General features: G+C 38.1%; 1 protein-coding gene across 2 annotated transcripts in view; it reads left to right on the top strand.

Moving 5' to 3' along the window:
- Positions 1-20,931, top strand: part of DPP10 (dipeptidyl peptidase like 10) — a 436,765-nt gene that overhangs the window by 366,973 nt on the left and 48,861 nt on the right. For both annotated transcript variants that reach the window (XM_043505016.1, XM_038422353.2), the window contains exons 8-10: positions 4,477-4,597; positions 8,302-8,456; positions 14,314-14,411. In XM_043505016.1, coding sequence (XP_043360951.1) covers positions 4,477-4,597; positions 8,302-8,456; positions 14,314-14,411 — 374 coding nt within the window. The remainder of the gene's footprint in view (positions 1-4,476; positions 4,598-8,301; positions 8,457-14,313; positions 14,412-20,931) is intronic.

The raw sequence follows: 20,931 nt of genomic DNA, 5'->3' as shown, positions 1-20,931 counted from the left end.
ATTTTCATGTTAAGCATACTACTAATTGATTTTAGTGCTATCTGCTTTGCTATACTAACAGATATGAACATTTTCATTCTAAGGCCTTATTTTCAAGGGGTGGAATATAGTCAATTGATCTATAAAAATAAATGCTCTCAGATGAACCACAATGTGAAAAGTCTTAAACCCAATGACTCTGGGGTTTTGGTCTTTTACATATTTGTAAGAAATCTGCATGGAGTAATTTCTTTGGCTTCAAACACTTCTTATGGGCCCCTATAACTCAAAAATGACACCAGATAAATTATAACAAGTGCTCAAAGTTACAGGCTGGGGCTGAATGACTGAACTTAATGGTGATTTATACTAAGGTATTTCTACAACATGAAGCATGAACACATTATTCTTTTGGGACTAAATCCTGCACAACAGTGCACAGACCTGGCAGTGGAGGGGATGATTTAGAGCAGCATGTTTAGTCTAGGTGGTTGATTTAGTTCTGCAAGGTCCTGCGTTTAAATCTTGTTTAGTTTGTTAATATCTGTATTGCACTCGGTGTCACGGGTAACACAGTTTCATCATTTTTAGCTAACAGATAAAATCATCCCTAGCACTTGGACTCTAGCAGTGAACAAGTGGGTCCCCAGCACAGGTCCCCAGCAGCTCCACTCCTCATGTGCAATGGGGCGAAAGAATTTCCTGTCGGCAGGATAGGCACAGATTTCACAGTGGAGCCTGAGATCAGGAGTAGTGAAGAGGAAAGGGGAATTTGTGATGAGAGATTACACTAGGATGTTTGTGAGAATGTTTGAATGTTTGAAAAGCTAGGTGTTTGGGTTTTTAGGGAAGATGGGGGGATGGGGCACTTTATTAAATAATTAATACTGATTAAGAATGAGTAACCATGTGATTAGTGGAATCAACAACTGGATGTTCCTTGTGAGATTTTTTTCTTATATGCAGTGTGTCAAATTCAATTAGCAACACATACTAAATAGTAGTAACAAGATTAAAGACCCTTTTCATGGTTCAGTTATAAAAGTAGTTCTTAATCCTGCGTGGTGACTGACAGTATAGTATTTAAATGAAAGCTTTTCACTACAGCGCCCAGACATTAAAGGTGTTTTCACAGTTTGAGACAGAAACAACCTAAAAGGTAAGAAAAAAAGAAATACAAGTAACATTTTGTCCTTGTTATTATTCTACAATAATGGACAAGATTGAGCTAATTATTCAAAGAAACCTAAATGAAATAAGATCATATTTCCAGTTGTTCTTTTAGCCAGTTAAAAACATGTCTTTATACATTGGAGTCAATGCTAGATATTGGCGCCACACCCATTTACACTGCCTGAGGATCTGTCTTGGCATAAATAAATGCTTTTAACTGGCTAAAAGAAAATCCATTTGGCAAAATGATCTTATTTCAACTAGGCTTCCTTAAACAATTAAGTAGACCACCTTGCCTAGTGTTACTTATATATATTTCTTTTTCCCAGCAAAAACAAACTTAAGTCCTCGCTTTTTTTTTTAAGGAAATATACATTGACTACAGTGCCTGTCATTGCCTTCTTCAGAAAGTTGGCATAATTAAAATTCTTACTCCATATCTTCTCCAAGCTTAAAGTTGGGTCATATTTTTCAGGTTCAGAGAGATTGTGAACTGCATCCAATTTCAGTTCTTCAAATATAAATGTAATTACTGGTCAATACTTTTGGATAATTTAGATATCTGCTGAAACCATAAAACATTTCATCAATTATTTTTACTTCAAGTTTGAATTAACATAGGGTTTTGAATTTCTGACCGGAAAGTAACTTTGTCCCAAATCACCCTTTGTTCCTGATAATAGCTAAAACATGCTTCAGTGCTCATGGTATGAAACTCTTCAGCTTTATTGCTTCATAAAGTAGAAATACTGATACAGATATTATTAAATATCAATAAAGTCTGTTGTTTAAAGATGCTTAGGGAAATCTGTTTCAACTCATAATTGGGAGGGGGAGAGGAAAGCATTGATAAGGTCAAGAATACTTAACCTTAGATTGGTATTATTCCCACAAGCAGACATATCATAAATACCTGGGCCTTTTAGATTATCTATGGAAATGTATTTACTGTAGTTAAGCAACCCACTGTTGTAGCATGAGTGCATATCGAAGAGATGTTTGCACCAAAACTTATATTATGTATTGTTTATCTAATTGCTATATTATCTGCATTTTCCTGCCTGCAAAGCTATTCTGGTGCGTTCATGTTCTTATGAATTGTTTTGTTGTTATTATTTATTATTATTGTGTGCTTGGCAAATGCAAACATGGCTATGGCACTTTAAAGATAAACAAGACAATAAGCCCTAAGGAATTTACAATTAGAACCATTCAAGAATGTTGACATGAGAGGGAGGGATGAGGGATAACAGAAAAATTAAAGGACTGGGAAAATCCACTTGGCAGAAGCATTATTACAGGAATTCACATCAGCTGTGATTCCACATTTTCCTTTCCTTTTTGTTGTAACTTTTTGTTTGTTTTTTTGCTGGTGTGTGTTTGTTATAACATCGGGTGGCAAAGAGGGAGCAGTTAGTGCCAATAGAGAGATCAGGGATAGCACATTCCAAAAGAACTGTGTTTCAAGGAAGAATTTGATAGCAGTTTGTCCCACACAGACAAACCTTTTCCTTATTGTAGAGAGTTCCATTGTGCCAGAGAAACAGAGCTGTCAATTATGTTCTTCATCTCAGAGCTTTAGGCAAATTTTTAGATATCTGGGCCCCGGCTGGGGAGCACTTTGAAGTAAAGGACTGAGATCTATCATCCAAATTGATTCAAAATTTTATGGGAAGCTAGTGTCGAGAGTGGAGGACAGGTTTGATGCCTTGCTCAGAGAAGTGCTGAACTGTTCTGCATTAGCTGAAGTACATAGGATTGTGTGATTGTTTCCATTATAAACCCTAATCTTTACAACCAGGTTCACTGCCCCTCCTGTTTTTTCTCTCTTGGTCTTTCTTTTCTCTCTCCCCTCTTCCATGTACCTCTTAGTGCTCTAACATTCTGAACTTCAAACTTAGACTCTGAGTACATAAAAAGTGGGGAGACACTTCTGCCCCTTCCCAGGTGTTCACCTACTGGCTCCTTCCTCTAATTCTTAGAAATACCAGAATAGACCAGGAGCCTGGACTGTAAAAAATATCACTTTGGTTTACCATTAGCAACAGCAATGGAGTGAGAAAGAACGAGGTGAAAATAGCCTCAAAACTCACTGTTATCAGAGCAAAGTGTAAGACTCACTTCTGTCATGTTACTTTCCCTGAATGTCACTACAAGAAAAGAAATAAGATACAAGAGGAAGGATCTCGATAGAGAGAAGGGGCTGGCCATTTTAGCAGGCTTCAAAAAGGTGGGCCAGTCTCTCCAGGTGGTTCATGGCCCCTGCCAGCCAACCACAGCTTTCTGATCTCCTCAGAAGAATCTCAGCTCTAAGAAAAAGTTCTGGGGTTGGCTGGGAGGAACCAAGGGAAGTTACTAAAAAAGGACAGATGCAGGCCTCTTCTTGCTTCTCCTCCCTCGATTGTGTTATATCCAGGACATGTTAGAGTGCTCTATATTTTAGCATTGAGGGAGGAGAAAACCATGGACTCCTTAAGATGGTTGTAGCCTTCTCCCCTTTCATTGCTGCTGGAACAAATTGTTGGCAGGAGATATCTTATTTGAAGTTCAAGTTGCAGCCACTTGCCAATAGATTCTAATTGCTGTCTGTGTCCTCACTGGTTCCTTGCCATTGAAGGGTGAGGGGTAAAAATAATGGAGAGAAGAAGAAAAGAGGGAAAGAAAAATGAGTAAAGAGAAATTCTTCCCAAACATCTACAGAGAGAAAAATAAGGAAACCAAACTTGACAATAAGGAGGGTCATTATTACAATATACTTTGTGTAAGATGTTCAGATACCAGAGAGGTGCATGGTTTAAGAGCATAGAGAGAATCAAACAGTACTCAGTTCCTTGGTCTCATTCTTATTTCACTTAATTCCCACGTAATATTACATTGGTGATGTATATCTGTAATTTATATTTGTAATCTATATCTATTAAGCTATATCTATTTTCTTAGGTGGAAATAAAGATATTTGTGCTGGATAAAAATGGGACTAACAAAATATTTCATAATCTATTTAATTGTAATAATTTTTGACTTTTTAGACTCTTTACAACCTGGGTGGTTCTGGAGATTGAGAAAATTTGCTAAAGGAAGTAGAAATATTTGAGTTGGCATCATAGATAAAAATAAAACATTCTTGTGGCTCTGAATCCTAAAAGTTTTTTAGAAATTGATAATACCAGAAAATCTAAAGACATCTTCAATGAAAATTATGATGAAGTATTCTTTATACTGTTCCGAAACTGTGGAAATTGTATTTCTATCACTAGCATGAAAACATTCATTTATGTCTACCAACATGTTGTTTCCCCCCTTTTTCAATTTTACCTAATCTAGATTTATATTTTTGAAAATAACATCTACTATCAACCTGATGTAAAGAGTAGCTCATTGCGACTGACATCCTCAGGAAAAGAAGGAATCATATTTAATGGAATTGCAGACTGGCTCTATGAAGGTAAGGTGAATAATTATAGCTGTTTATTAATATAGGAAGAGATTCTTGTACAAAACCTACAGGAGAAAACTATTCATTCCATGACAATGATGTCTGAAGCTATTTTGCTTTTTCTCTTCTTATTTTCTTGAAAAATTGCCTTCAGATCTTTGCATTAGCTCATATTTTATATTGACTCACAACTTGGTTTTCATATAGTTATATTTTCTAGAGTGCGGGAGGGTCCCCAGAATGCAGGCTAAAAAGCAATGAAAAAGCTCCGCAGCCGGAGCCCCACAAGACCGAATCAGCTGGCATGGTCCAGACAGTTGTCTAGTTGCTGTGCAGACATACCCTTAGACTTCTTTGAAAACCCGAGCTCAAATGGACGCTCTGAAATAAGAATGGTAATTTACATTCCATAGATGTTTAAATGTCTGTATTCAGGTTTTAACGGATTCCATTAATGTTTTGTAAGTATTTTACTAGGTCAGTGAAGTTCAAAACCAGGGAGAAGAGCATCTTTAGCATGGAAGATCATTTTAAATGCACTTCAGATACTGCAAATCTAATATGATTGCATATAAATTGGTGTATTTAAGCATATAAAGTTAATTAAATCAGACAGAGCACATCACCTTTTTGCTAAAACAAAGTATTGCTTGGGTCACATTCATAATTATTCACTTTGCTAGGTAACTTTGGGCCACATTCTGCTAATCTTAGGGTGAATTGCACATACTCACAAGATAGTAGCCTGTGTGATATGCTCTGAATTGGGGGCAGTGTCGAATTGCACTGTGCCAAAGATAATTGAGAATGCCTCCTGGAGATCTCCAAATTCACACTGCTCCCCTTTATGGAGAGCAGTATATTCCTTCCCACCCTCCACGCCATGCAGCTGACCACTCTGCTGTTTAGCACATTGGGCAGACAAAGTTATGGTTCTGCCAATTCTCTTTTCTGGGCAGCATGCATCCCTGGGGAGTAATTAGAGGTCAGCCTAACATTTATTTAGGTCATCTGGAAGGGAGAGGGAGCCTCCACCTAATGACTAGGTAAAGTCTAGCATAAGAGAAGTTCTGGTGAAGTCAATTGGACTATACTAAACATTGGTAAAGGTACTCAAATATACTTACTTGTGGGTAGTATAGTAGTGAGCGAAACAGTTCACAAGATTAAGAGATAGCATTGTGGGATGAGTGAAACTGGGGAAAAGAAAGAGTCAGGTTTCAGGAGGGACTGGGGTGAAGTTGCTGACAAACTTTGGAGCTCTGACATGTAACACTGGCCAAGATCTCTTTCCTATGACTGTGCCTGCCTGCCACATCACTTATGGCTAAGGAAACACTCAGTATAAACAAGGATTACAAAAGCTGGTCCTTAGTTAATAGAGAATGAATGAGGAGATTCTAATGCTATTGTAGATCCTTATGGCAAAGCTACACCTATTGTTAAGACCAGATACTGTGAGAGAAATAAATACGTTAAAATTACCTGAATACAATATAAGTATATTGACTGCAAAGGGCCTCAGTATTTGTAGTATTTGTATACAGTAACTAAAGGGTAACAAGACCAATTTCTGTCATTTATGCCATGTCAATGCGGCATTTTTCAATTTCAACTTGATTGTGCATATCAGAAATTTATCTGTTATAAAAAAGGTTGGTGTGCATTTTTAGAAACTAAAATTTTTATTAAAGATAAATAGAATTGTTGACAGAACAAATTACTTTCTTACATAAGCATTAAAAGACTGGGTGAGAAATATAAATGATAAGAAAGAGAAGTAACTAGTTGAAAATGCACATATTAATGTTACATTTTCCACTGATACCTACCTGAGCTTTACACATGGGTATGTAAAATAGTGCATGCACATACACGTGCCCATGCGTTGAATGTGCATTGTAATATTCCTCTGTGCGTTCAGAGGTGTTAGAATTTCCATTCACAAAACTCACTGGAACATACGCTCATACGATGGTTTGCACCAGCAAATACATGTTTGTATCCACAAGTGCAATTTTTAACGCAAGTGGATATGTAAGGGTTGGAAATCAGGTCCATTAACCTCTCCAAAAAACATGAAGGCTGATTTTCAGCAAGGGCACAACTTTTCCTCTGTTTTAATATGAAGGAAGCCAGACACACTGATGCGGAGGTCCTGTATTTCCAGTTTACTGTTTCAGTTGCTCCTCGTTAATCCCTGTCAGGACAGGCATTGGAAGCCACTTTGTGAGGGGCTCCCCCACCACAGAGGGGGCTCTGTGGATGAGGTAATATCCAGCAAAGGTTATACAGTTGTAGGGGGTTAGGAAGGGTAGCCTGGGACTGTGAGCTCTGTGTGGCCTCTCTCAAGTGATTTCACCCATTCTCAGGCTGTTTGATCCCTGCCCCGTAGTTCTGATGCAGCCCCTGCTCCTAGAGAACAGTCTCCTAGGGATAGGCTATGGTGGAATGGAAGAAGCTGTTCCCCTCCCCACACGCACCATCTCTCTAACACTTGTGAGAGGGTGCACATAGGGGTCTTTCCAGACACAAATCCCCAGAGCATATTGTGGCATGCTGTCTCTTTTCTTCTTTCGTAGGTAACTTGTTAATTTAAGTGGTACTCTGCCAGCAGTAGATATATATGAAATATCGTGTGGTAGCATCAGGCATATAGCTGATTGAATACCTCACAATTATATTAATGGACATTCAGGTGAATTCCAAATAGCCACTCATTTTGACCTTATTTGTGTGGCTTTTTCATTTGCAATTCACAAATACTCATGTTCCTGGGCTTTGGTTTACAGAAGTACTTGGGAGTGTCTGTTCTTTGTGTGAATATCCTTATTTAAATACAAACAGCGGTGTTTTAGAACGAACCAAAATGTTTGCTATATGAATGTTCATAGTCAGGGAGCAGAAAGAATATTCTGTAACTCAGGCAATCAGTCACACATGAACAGCAATTAGTGAATATTCTGAGTGGACAGCTTGTGAATTCTCCAAATTTTGGTTTCCATACACACAGCTGAAATTTCTGTACAACACACTGTTCACTGAAAAAGTACAAATAGTAAATTACCTAGTTAAAAAAAATCAAAGTCTGATCACAGAATAAGGGTAAAAGAGCCAAATTAGTCAGATCAAGTGCTGGGCAGGAACTGGATTTTTCATTTGGCTGGGAATTCAGTAATTTTAAGAAAGAAAGAAAGAAAGAAAGAAAGAAAGAAAGAAAGAAAGAAAGAAAGAAAGAAAGAAAGAAAGAAAGAAAACAAAAATCAAAATTTCATGCAAAATGAGGTTCAATAAAACTGAAGGTTTTCCTCAAATTAAAGAATAAAATATAAATAACTGGATAGAATGATATTAGTGCAAAAATGCCTTTAAATTCTATTGTGCAAATCATTTACAAAAAGAATTAAACATGAAAAATGGATAGAATGATAGTAGGGCTAAATACAAGGCAATAATAATCATCCCACTTATGCAGGTAATTCCACTGATATCATTGGGAATACTCATCTGAGTAAAAACTCATAATTTAGCCTATAATGGTCCTTAATATTCAGGCAATTTAGTCCAGGATAATTTTCAATATTTCTTTATAATTACAACAGCTGCACCGCAACGAAGCATAGAAACAATATAAAATGCAAATGAATGAGTTGGTAATCTGAATCACACAATAGTTACTTCTATGAATTTCCAAGAATATGCATCTGTTTCAGAGGAGCTTCTTCACTCTCATGTTGCCCACTGGTGGTCCCCGGATGGAGAAAGGTTGGCATTCCTGATGATAAATGACACTTTGGTACCAAACATGGTTATTCCTCGGTTTACTGGAGGTCTGTATCCTAAAGGAAAGCACTATCCATATCCTAAGGTAAGTAAAGTGTAAGTGCAATATACAGCCCTTGTGCACAGTTCAGTGAATCAACTGATAGCATTCTGCATTACTGAAGGACTGTTTCTACATAGTAAAAGAAGCTGCTTGTGCTGATGTGGCAGTAAAAGGAATAACATTCAGGCTTATGCTATTTCAAATAGGGTTATAAAGCTTTTTGCTAGACAGAAATCATTAGGTCAGGAGGAGACGTACAGTCTGTTTCATGCTAATTTATTATTGGTATATGCTACAGCTTTTGAATGAAGAATGAAATGATCAGGAGTCAAGAAAAAATGCTGCCAGAATTGCCTTTGAACAGCACAGAGTAGCTGCAGGCGGCAGTAAATGTTTAGCTGCATTTATGTAGATGGATGAAGCATAACAGGTTTCTGATAATACAGAGTATCATAGTATCTGACTGCTACTTTTCATCAAACGATGGAATTATTAACAGGAGTGAGAGGCCTTGGTTGGATAAAATAAGCAGTGATATGAACTTTCCCCAAGTCTTTAAACTTAACAGAACCAAACCTTTCAGTGAGGTTCAAAAACTTGGATAAGGAGCGCCCGTCTTTTGATGAGGAGAGATCTGCAGGTCTAAACATGAGACTCTCTGATACCAGAATTAGAATCCTCCTAATTTCCTATTTGCTCCCCATAAACCCTCCCCCAAGGTTCCCCTGCTCAAAGTCTCCATATTCACTTACCTTTGTTACACTATATATTGAGTTCCTAAACCTTGGCAGCCTCTTTGTTCTGGCTACCACACTACTTTATCTGTATCTCATATGTATTACTTAAGTTCAATATACAGGCAAGCTGAAGAAGAAAATACTAGGATGTTATATATAGAAAAGACATTATAGTCCTGATTCCCCTCACCTATAAGCAGGCTTTATGACTGTGTATTGACTCGTTGACTTCAGTGAAGTTATACCAGATTTATACCCATGAGCAGAGAAATCAGGCTTTTATAAGTAACTGTGGCAGGGTCTATGGCCCATTTAAGGGACAATCGGCAGCTTACAGTCAAAAGAGCCTGGGCACAATCAAGAAGCACCCTATCTCACCCTGAGGGCGAGGCTATATATAAACAGGAAAAGGAAGCCCTGGAGGAGAGATAAGGGACTGGAAGCCATGCTGGTTGCTATGGGCTGCAGGCCCACTCACACTTCAGAACACTAGCTTGACCTAGGCCTCCGTGACTTTGTTTTCTGACTATGAGTTTAGTTTCACTCAGGTAAAAGCCTTAGAAACTTGGGGAAGCAGCAGCTTAACCATGCCTAAGGGAATGGAGAACGCCTATCTGCCTCCTAGAAAAATAAGAAAACCAAGGGCATTAATTTGGAAGCCTTCTTAAAGGGCATGATTTTCTTTGTTAGTTTAGTTTTGGCCTCTCCTTGTTGGATTTTATGCAGCAAAATGCAAATATGTAGAATGGGAGGTGGCTTCTTTGAAGGACGTACCGTGATTGCTGAGACACCAAAACAGCATAATGTGCAGTAGGTATGTATTTTCATTAAAATGTTAAATGTTCAAAACTTAAAGAAAGTAGCAATAGTTCAGTGTATAGATTAAAGATTTGGGTATGATTTTCAAAAATATTTAAGTCCCATTTTCATAAATGACTTGGGCACGCAGAAGTCAAAGTCCCATTGATTTTCCTAAGTCACTAAATTAGTCTTGAAAATTTTAACCTTGTTTCTTCTCCAATTGAAATCAATTGGAGTTGACCCATTATCTTTAAAGGAGGTAAGATCAGACCTTAAAAATACCTATGATTTTCTTAAGAAACAGCATTCTAGAATGGCAATTATGATTATTATTTAGTACAATAGCACCTAGAAGCACCAGTCATGCAATTCTGTCAGCTTTGATGGCTAAAAACAATTAATCAACCAAGAAAAAATATGCAAGGAACTCCTTTTTAAAAAAAAATTAGCATTACAAAGAAGTGAAAAATCTCAAAGCATTAGCAATTCAGCACAAAAGAGATGCACAATATTATTTCAGTAATCTCATTAATGAAAAACATTATCTTCATTTAATTTGTCTATTCAATAACAATTTAGCTTCCAGTTAAACATAATTTATTAATTAAGATTGTGGTTAGGCAACATGGATAGATAAAAGTTGTTGTTTAACACAGGATTTCACTTTACATCATGCAGAAACTATGACATGCTCACTTGGGATCTCACTCTGCAATCCTTACTCACACACAGTAGTAACTACTCAAGACAATAATCCTGTGGAGTGTAAAGGAGTAAGTGCGAGTAAGGGTACCAGAATAAGGACATATGTAGTGTTGACATGCTTGGAATTAAATGTGCATTATATTTTCCACCTAGGAGCATATAATGGATGATATAATCCATTGCCAGAGAGGTAGAGTGAACCATTTTTGAATTAAAAAAACCCAAAAATACAAAAAAATACCATGTGTAAAGTTTTTGCATATATTGTTCATTGTCACTGCTGTTTTAATTCCCAGTTCTTGCCAGAAGTAGAAGTGTGGGAAAGCCATTCTGGTGGCATTTCTGGCCTCACTGGAAGCTGAAAGAACTCAAAATTTCACACAAAGTATTTCCCCCCGAACCTTCAATTACACACCTTTGTACTGGTTTCAAAGTAGCAGCCGTGTTAGTCTCTATTCACAAAAAGAAAAGGAGTACTTGTGGCACCTTAGAGACTAACAAATTTATTTGAGCATAAGCTTTCGTGAGCTACAGCTCACTTCATCGGATGCATTCAGTGGAAAATACAGTGGGAAGATTTATATACATAGAGAACATGAAACAATGGGTGTTACCATACACACTGTAACCAGAGTGATCACTTAAGGTGAGCTATTACCAGCAGGAGAGCGGGGGGAGGAAGGGGACCTTTAGTAGTGATAATCAAGTTGGGCCATTTCCAGCAGTTGACAAGAACTTCTCAGGAACAGTGGGGGGCGGGAGGGGGGAATAAACAAGGGGAAATAGTTTTACTTTGTGTAATGACCCATCCACTCCCAGTCTCTATTCAAGCCTAAGTTAATTGTATCCAGTTTGCAAATTAATTCCAATTCAGCAGTCTCTTGTTGGAGTCTGTTTTTGAAGGTTTTTGGTGAAGTATTGCCACTTTTAGGTCTGTAATTGAGTGACCAGAGAGATTGAAGTGTTCTCCGACTGGTTTTTTAATGTTATAATTCCTGACATCTGATTTGTGTCCATTTATTCTTTTGCACCATAACTCACATGAGTCATCTCTCTGCAGTTAATGGAGCCTACTCATATGAGGAAAGTTACCCGTGTCCTTTTGTGTTTCAAAGATCAGTCCCTCATTTTGCGGACACATGAACTTCTAGAGACTCAACCTAAGTGATCGTCTAAATTTCATGTTTGCCTATAATTGGTTCAAACATACATCTGTCTCCTGTCCGGCACCACTCAGATATGGGTGGACATGGGGTTTGGGCTAGAAATGTGATGAGATGAGTGCAATTTCCAAAGAAAATGTGTGTTGGTATTTCAGTGAGGCATCTTTTAAAGACCACACTGGATCTGTAAATATCCCTACAATGAGTGAAGTGCACACAAGCTAGTTTTTAACTAGTAGTGGTAAAAATTGTGGGTTTGATCATTTTTTCTTGACCCACAAATACATTTGCCCATTCTGCATTAACAGGAAGTCCCCTCCTCTGCAGCAGCATTGCCTCTTCTTCTGCTTCCCTGGGGCTCCTTGGAAAACTTTCTGTGGGTCCTGAAATCTGCACAGTAGAGAGGGGTTGGGCAAAGTGGGAATAGTGCAGGATAAGGGGGTTTACAGCATCTTCCCACTGGCCCTGCGGAGCCCAAAGTTAACAGTATTCAATTTTCTGACTCCCTTCCCCCCACACATACAACCTACCTGAAGAGAGTAAGGAGACTCCGGTGATGGTCACCACCTGGAGAAGCTCTACTGGGGTTATGTTGCCAGAGAATGGAGATGGGAGGAGCCTGTAATGGAACTCTGGAGCGGCCATGGATTGAAGTACAGCACATCACGCACAGGGTCTTGGCTTCCTATGGATCCTCAGTCTTTATGACCTTGGCATATGACCTGTTCTTTGGAGGGTGGGACCCTTCCCCACACCCTAAAAAAAAAGGGGGGGAAGAAATCCAATGAAGATTTGCTCTTCCCTAGCTCCCTACCATTTACCTTAAATTATCTGTACCCTTTTTTCAACAAGATGATTATCCAGCACATGATTCTTTAGAGATGCTATTTTAAGGAGAACTACATTTATTTCTGTTTGGAATACAGGCTCAACAGTAAGCCATGAATGATTCCAATAAGACATAATATTTTAACAGTTCTAGCAGCTATGGAGTGAACTCACATAGATACCAGTAGCTTGATCCCAGAATAATAAAAAAAAAACTTATCCAGATCTAAAAGCCATTTTATTCTGTAAAACTGAAAAGAGGATATGATTTTAAATTTGTGGAAGGTGCAACCAGGAGTCCCATTACCACTCCAAATTAACTGAGCATTTCAGAGCTACTCGGAAGCAGGCAAACTGCAAATAGATATTTTATTATATTTTACAAAATCATATAAAGTTCTACAATCTAGTGTTTATTTATTGGGGTAGTGCCTCCGAGACCCAGTCATGAATCCGGACTCCACTGTGCTAGGTGCTGTACAGATCCAGAGGAAAAAGATGTTCCCTGCCCCAGAGTTCACAATCTAAATCTCAATACAAGACAAAAAACAACATGTGACTACAACAGGCAGATGGAGGAGCCCAAGGAAATAATGAGACGCTCATTACCATGATAAGCAGTAATCTGAGTAATATCTATATTATTGATAATGTGAACCTCAAAATATTTGAAGGTGCAGGATACCATCTGACCTACCTTCCTCTCCTCCCTGAGACATTCCATCCACCACCACCAATCCTATTTATCACTCTTTCTTTGATTGTTCCCCTTTTGTCAGCAGCAGTCTTTAGAGACATGAGAGATCCTAATGGTTCTTCCTTGGCTGCCCCTAGCATGAATGTCCACGTTTGAATATTAGATCTATTACTAGAACATTATTACAAAGCTCATTTAAACTGGACTTTTAACTACCCAACAAGAAAGAATGCCAATGGTGCTTTCTTGGGATGTATGCATGTTCATGCTACAGTTTCACATGGTCTTTCCTTCTGGAATCTTAGGGCTAGTCTACATGATGCAGCAAAGCACTCTAGAGGAGTGTGGATTTTAAAGCAGTGTAAGGTGTTGCACTCTAACTGCCCCATGTAGATCCTGATGGCAGGCTCTTAATAGGGCTACATTAATGCAAACTAGATACCTTTTAGAGCACACCATCATGGTTTGCACAGGGTAGCTAGAACTGATCACATTAGAGCTCTCTACAAATCACAGCCCTCTAAAATGCTTTGCTGTGTAGACAAACCCTAAAACCTAAACACCATGGGGTATATTCTGCCTTTGAACATGCATAATTCTGATAAAATATTAATGGGATTTCCATCTACATGCAGAACTCACAAAATACTTTCCCAGTTAGTGTCATTTGACTGGTCCATTTTTTTGCATTACAGTATCTGTCTTCAGTGAATAGCAGCATGATCGATAGTATGTACTCACTACTTTGGGTTTTGAGCTACATTTTCAATTGTGTAGTTGATTGACTCAGCCATTCATGGGAGATAGTGAGACAGAATTTTATTGTTTTCAATTGAAGATCACTTTAAGGGTTTTCAGGTTATGAAAAACATATTGAAATATACGTATTCCTTAAGTATATTTAGTGGTCAGTATTTCCAGTGCCTCTACATTACATGCTAAAATTTCTGCTTTCTTTTTTTTCAAAGGCAGGTCAAACAAACCCAACAGTAAAGCTGTTTGTAGTTAATCTATATGGACCAACCCATACACTGGAACTCATGCCACCTGACAGCTTTAAATCAAGGTATGTAATTTAATTGTTTTCTGAAACTCACGACTATCTTTGAGACCATCTTTTTCTTTATAGACCAACACAAAAGCTCAATGTAACTGGAGAGCTCTTGATATTCATCCCCAGGGCTGGGCATGGTGATGAGCACAGTGTAAGAACCTGAATAGAATAGAACTCCATGGGATGGGCATCCTTAGTGGAAGTCCCAAGGATGTAGAATATGCACCTTTCTGAGATCCATCAGAGCCCAAATTCATTTTCAGTTTAGTTATTTATTGCACTAGGTATTTACCTCATCAGGGAGCTAAGATTCTAGAGAAATGGTAGAGGGCACAGGGTTTTGAACAGAGATTTTGCTTGAGGTCAGTGTAGAACTGAATTATGCCATTTGTTTGCCTTGTTCCCACTTGCTGGCAAAGTTGGTTTCAGTTTCTGTGATGCACCTGGAAAATACAATGATGGGTGCATTATCAATAAATAAAATAAATACATTTCGATAAACATTTTTTAAAATGTAAAGTGATATATTTAGGAACTCTTCAAATCATTAAATATAAAGGATTTAGTTTATTCCTGCAGCCATATCACCTGTCAGATCCAAGCAGATCACATAAAATAAGCTGTGATCTTGTCCGATCACATAGGCTAGGCTGTGTTGGACTTTGTCAATGTCTGCTAGAGAGATCTCTGGGCACAAAGTAGGTGTTTCAGGAAATAGTGAGATGATTTACTAGGTGTGACTCCTCCTCCTCTTGAGTCAGTCCTGAAGTAGTGACAGCATGGTGCTGCCAGAAATTGTCCTGCTGAAGTTACTGTCTTTTTCATGAGGCATAAAGCTGAGCTCTTGACCCCCTGTGCTTATTAAAGATCTTTTGGAACTTGCTTTAAGGACAGGAGAGTTTTAATTAAAGTCTTCCAGCCAAATTCCAATTTATGTCATTATATTCTGTCAGCCTAAATTCCCATTGCAGCTTCAGCTGGCTATGATATTCCATTTTACTTCTTGCCCTAAATTGTTAAGTAATGTTATTTAGTGCTATTGAACAGAGCTGACTGCATTCTAGAGGTAAAGGAGGCACTCACTGTGTTATCATCACCTTGCCCTTCATCATAGAACAGTTTGAGGCTTATTTAAATATTAGTAAAATAGTTTGAGCTCTCCAGCTAAAAGGTGGTAAATAAGATAAAGAATTATGTTACCACTAGTCCAAAAAAGCAGGGAATACACTTTGTTGTTTGTGCAGTCCTGCAAAGCCTTAACGGTTTTACAGTTTTTAACGGTTCTTTGAAATGGCCATAACATTAACACTATGGGCCTGAATTATCACAGTTTCATACTGCTATAACTTCATTGACATCAATAGAGCTACACCAGAGTCCTATGGTAATAATTCAGGGGTGAATCAGGTCCTGTCAGTTGCACATGCTGGCATGAATACTTACTGTTTTGATAAAAGGAATGATTTTGAAAGGACTGTGCTTGCTGAAAATAGATTTTTCTCTTTGAAAATGGAACCTTTTATGACAAACATGAACACATACCGAATGTTTGCTAACTGTTCACTGGTGGAAGCAACAGCATATGCCCTTCTAAAAGAGCTAAAAAAAACCCAACAACCAAAAAACAAAAAACTGGAGAACAAACTCTTAAATGAAATTAATTAAAATAGTTCTTTAAATCGTACAAAGCCAGTGAAAGTATCAATTATATACAATGGAATTCTTGAAAACTTCAAGAAAAGAAAAAAGAAGCACATAAATTTACCAGTTTTGTAAATTCATTCTTGCTCCTTAAGTGATCTGTTTCTCTCAGAGTAAAACTAAATTGAATTAATGGAATGAATATTGACATTGTTCAGTCTTTCTTTCCATCCTGAGATGTAAAGCTAGCAACAACTGAATTCACAGACTGTCCTCTGTGGTCCTACAGGGACTCACTTCCCAGAATTTGAGACTTTGATGTGAAGCTCACTCTAGCTTTACTAAGACAAATGTTAATATTCTCAGTTTTCTTTGGGATACATTCAGTTAAAAAAATCCATTCTGCTGTTGCATCATGGAAACCAGAGCAAGGCTGTACAAACCTGGAAAAATCAATTTTAATTTTACCTATAAAGCACAATGCCCTAGTTATCTAAAATAGAAAGTTTACATAGTATGAGTCAAGCATCATTTGAAAGTTGTGATCTGCAACTCACATTCAGGTTTGTCAATTTGAGTCATATGTGCACATAAAACATGTACAAACATGAGAGAAATCAAGATTGGGCAGGCCTTTTAATGATTCTGATGCTTTAGTATTAACTTGTTTCAGCAATCAGTGTTTTGCAGTTCCATTTGTAATAAGATCAGCAACATGTTTCTCAAAAAAATGGTAATGGGAGCCTTTAAAAATTCTCTAGATTTCGGTTCACTTTTAGGGATATTTTTATATAGAACTTTTAGCGTAAAAATCTTTCTGAAAATAGATATTGTGCATGCCTTAACCACTAAAGGTGACATATACTTCTCTGTGCTCCCTTAAAGCCTCACTTAGGGTGAGGAATTTAGGACCAGATCTTTGAGTGCAGTTGAATCATGCTCAGTGCAGGATCTGAGAGAGTGGCAAAGCATGCCTCTGATTTAGGGAGCATCTAAAATCTTGTTAGATCTCTAACATAAGTGAGAGCAGCTTCAGGGCTGCTTTAACCTATCCTGGCTGCAAAAGCCCCATTGAAGCCTTCTTCCAGCCCAGAATTGCTTAGGTGCTCTGGACATTTCCCCCTATAGATGAGGTTGTCAGGTGTGGTGTAAACTGGCAGTATGAGACTGGGATTTACCTATGCAAGCATATCCCTGAGGTAAATTACTATTTTATACTGCAAAAGTGGTACAAAGGAGCTGGAGACCCAGTGTCAACAATCTCATCCTTAAAGTGTCTGTGTTCTGAAAAGTAACTGCAAAAATTGCATCACTCAATGTTTCTATTCACAGTGTGTAACTAAATCCGTTCTTCTTCAATGACATAGTTTTTTACTACATTTTATGTCTCTCAATTTCTTGGGGCCCATACAAGGAGGAATGTCTGTGCAATGCACAGAATTGTTGACTAAGAACCCAATTCTGTCCATGGAATGGGTGTTTTGCTCTTGATTTTAATGGAACTAGGATCAGGTCCTATGTTCCAATTGTAAAGCCAAATCTCAGTTACCTATACCTTTGCAATCTTCAAAGACAGATGACAATAGCACAGTCAGGTAGAAAAGATGTAACTGAGGAAAGTTGGGGAATCTTTATAGTTGGTGATAGAGAAGTAGGAAAGACCCCAGGTAGACTTTCAAACCCCAGGTTGAGTTTTAGGACTTGCAGTTAGGGGGGGCAAACAGCAACAAACCATCCTGTATTTACTAGTTAAATTTGATCTGGAAATCACTGAGGAGCAAAAAAGAGAACCATACAACACCATTGTTAAGGAATCACAATTTAGAGTAGAGCTATGCCTTAAGGGACATTACATAAGTTCAGATCTAGGGTCTTGAGCTGGACCTGTGGCTGGGGCCCCCCAAAATATCTCAGCTATTTAATTTGTTTCCTTTTGGGATCACCCTGCTCCTTTTCTCGTAACCTTGTTGAGCTGGATGTTCTGTCTTTATGGCACTCTCATTCCCTTCTGGTCTGGAGAGCGCTAATGATCCTACTGTGGGTAATTGAACTTTTTAAAAAAACTACAAGATATTAAATCACTTTGTTCTTTTTTTAAAAAATTATTTAAATACCCCCAATATAATTTAAATGCCTGACAGAATGCTAAATGTCTGAATTTTGGTTTTATATTTACATGATAAAGCATATAATAAATAACTCCCAAACTTGGACTTTATATGACAAATTTCAACCTCTCCAGTTATTTTTTTTTCTAATCAAGTTATAAACACTTGAAAAATTGGATTTGTGTAAATACAGATAAAATTTAATAATCCTGCTACCAGACTCCAGTACTGTCTTCATTGTTTGCAGTATTTCCACATCATCAGATCCATTTATTTTCTGTTTGTGAATGTGGGGGATGGGGTAGTTAGATATTTAAGAACCTCAAGGAGGTCATCTAGTCCAGTCTCCTGCACTCAGGGCAGGATTAAGTATTATCTAGACCATCCCTGACAGGTGTTTGTCCTTCCTGCTCTTAAAAATCTCCAATGATGGAGACTCCACAACCTCCCTAGGCAATTTATTCCAGTGCTTAGCCACCCTGACAGTTTGGAAGTTTTTCCTAATGTCCAACCTAAATCTCCCATGCTGCAATTTAAACCCATTGCTTCTTGTTCTATCCTCAGAAGTTAAGAAAAACATTTTTTTCTTCCTCCTCCTTGTAACAACCTTTTGCATACTTGAAAACTGTTATCATGCCCCCTCTGTTATCATGCCCCCCTTTTCCAGACTAAACAAACCCAATTTTTTCAATCTTCCCTCATAATTCATGTTTTCTAGATCTTTAATCATTTGTGTCACTCTTCTCTAGACTCTCCAATTTGTCCACATTCTTCCTGAAATGTGGCACCCAGAACAAAGGCACTTGCAACCCTTTGCAGCTTGGTATCATCCACAAACTTTATAAGTGTACTCAGTATGCCATTATCTAAATCACTGATGAAGATATTGAATATATCCGGACCCAGAACTGATCCCTGCGGGACCCCACCCATTATGCCCTTCCAGCATGACTGTGAACCACTGATAACTACTCTCTAGGAACGGTTTTCCAACAAGTTTTGCACCCACTTTACAATAGGTCCATCTAGGTTGTATTTCCCTAGTTTGTTTATGAGACAGTCATGCGATAAAGTATCAAAAGCTTTACTAAAGTCAAGATATACCACATCTACCACTTCCCCCCATCCACAAGGCTTGTTACCCTGTCAAAGAAAACTATCAGGTTAGTTTGACATGATTTGTTTTTGACAAATCCTGACCGTTACTTATCACCCTATTATCTTCTAGATGTTTGCAAATTGATTGCTTAATTATTTGTTTCTTTATCTTTCCAAGTACAGAAGTAAAGCTGACTGGTCTGTAATTCCCTGGGTTGTCCTTATTTCCCTTTTTATAGATTAGCACTATATTTGCCCTTTTCCAATCTTGTGGAATCTCTCCCATCTTTCATGACTTCTCAAAGATAATCGCTAATGCCTCAGATATCTCCTCAGTCAGCTCCTTGAGTATTCTAGGATGCATTTCATCAGGCCCTGGTGACTTGAAGACATCTAATTTGTCCAAGTGATTTTTTAACTTGTTCTTTCCCTATTTTAGCCTCTTCTGATCTTACCTCATTTTCACTGGCATTCACTATGTTAGACATCCAATCACCACCAACCTTCTTGGTGAAAAGTGAAACAAAGAAGTCATTAAGCACCTCTTCCATTTCCAGATTTTCTGTTATTCCCCTTCTCCTCCCCCCCCACCGCCCAATTTAGTAATGGGCTTACCCTGTCCTGTTGCTTCTAATGTATTTGTACAATGTTTTCTTGGTACCCTTTTTGTATCCAGCTAGTTTGATCTTGTTTTCTGCCGTGGCCTTTCTAATTTTGTCCCTACATACTTGTGTTGTTTGTTTATATTCATCCTTTGTAATTTGACCTAGTTTCTACTTTCTGTAGGACACTTTTTTTTTAAATTTTTAGATCATTGAAGATCTCCTGATTAAGCTAGGGTGGTCTCTTGACATACTTCCTATCTTTTCTATACAGCAGGATAGTTTGCTCTTAATAATGTCTCTGAAAAACTGCCAACTGTCTTCTATTGGTTTTTTTCCCCTTAGATTTGCTTCCAATGGGATCTTACCTACCATCTCCCTGAGTTTGCTAAAGTCTGCCTTCTTGAAATCCATTGTCTTTATTTTGCTGTTCTCTCTCCTACCATTCCTTAGAATCATGAACTCATCATTTCATGATCACTTGCACCCAAGCTGCCTTCCACTTTTAAATTCTCAACCAGTTCCTCCCTATATGTCAAACTCAAATCGAAAACAGCCTCTCCCCTGGTAGCTGTTTCCACCTTCTAAAATAAAAAAATTGTCTTCAATACATTCCAAGAACTTATTGGATAATCTATGCCCTGCTGTGTTGTTTTCCCAACAGATTCTGGGTAACTGAAGTCCCTCATCACCACCTAGTCTTGTGCATTGGATGATTTTGTTAGCTGCTTAAAAAAAAGCCTCATCCACCTCTTCTTCCTGGTTAGGTGGTCTGTAGTAGACCCCAACCATGACATCATCATTGCCCTCCTGGCAACACCATCTATGCAGCCAGGCATTCACCTCCAGGATACATCTGTCTCTGCATGGACCCCTACCCTTGATGAAAAGGATCAAAGAGAAAAACACCTGCACTCCAAATTCCTTCACCCGTACTCCCAGAGCCCAATTTGCCAAATTGTTTCATTCCACCCCTCCCCAAAAATCAAAATGTTTCATTTTAACATTTTCAAAATGAAACATTTAAATGTTTCAATTTGAAATGACTTTTTGTTTAGAAATGTCCTTCAAGTTCATGAAAGA

Source organism: Dermochelys coriacea, chromosome 11 (genome assembly GCF_009764565.3).
Source record: "Dermochelys coriacea isolate rDerCor1 chromosome 11, rDerCor1.pri.v4, whole genome shotgun sequence".
Classification (NCBI taxonomy): Eukaryota; Metazoa; Chordata; order Testudines; family Dermochelyidae; genus Dermochelys; species Dermochelys coriacea.
This window is presented reverse-complemented; position numbering and strand designations above follow the sequence as displayed.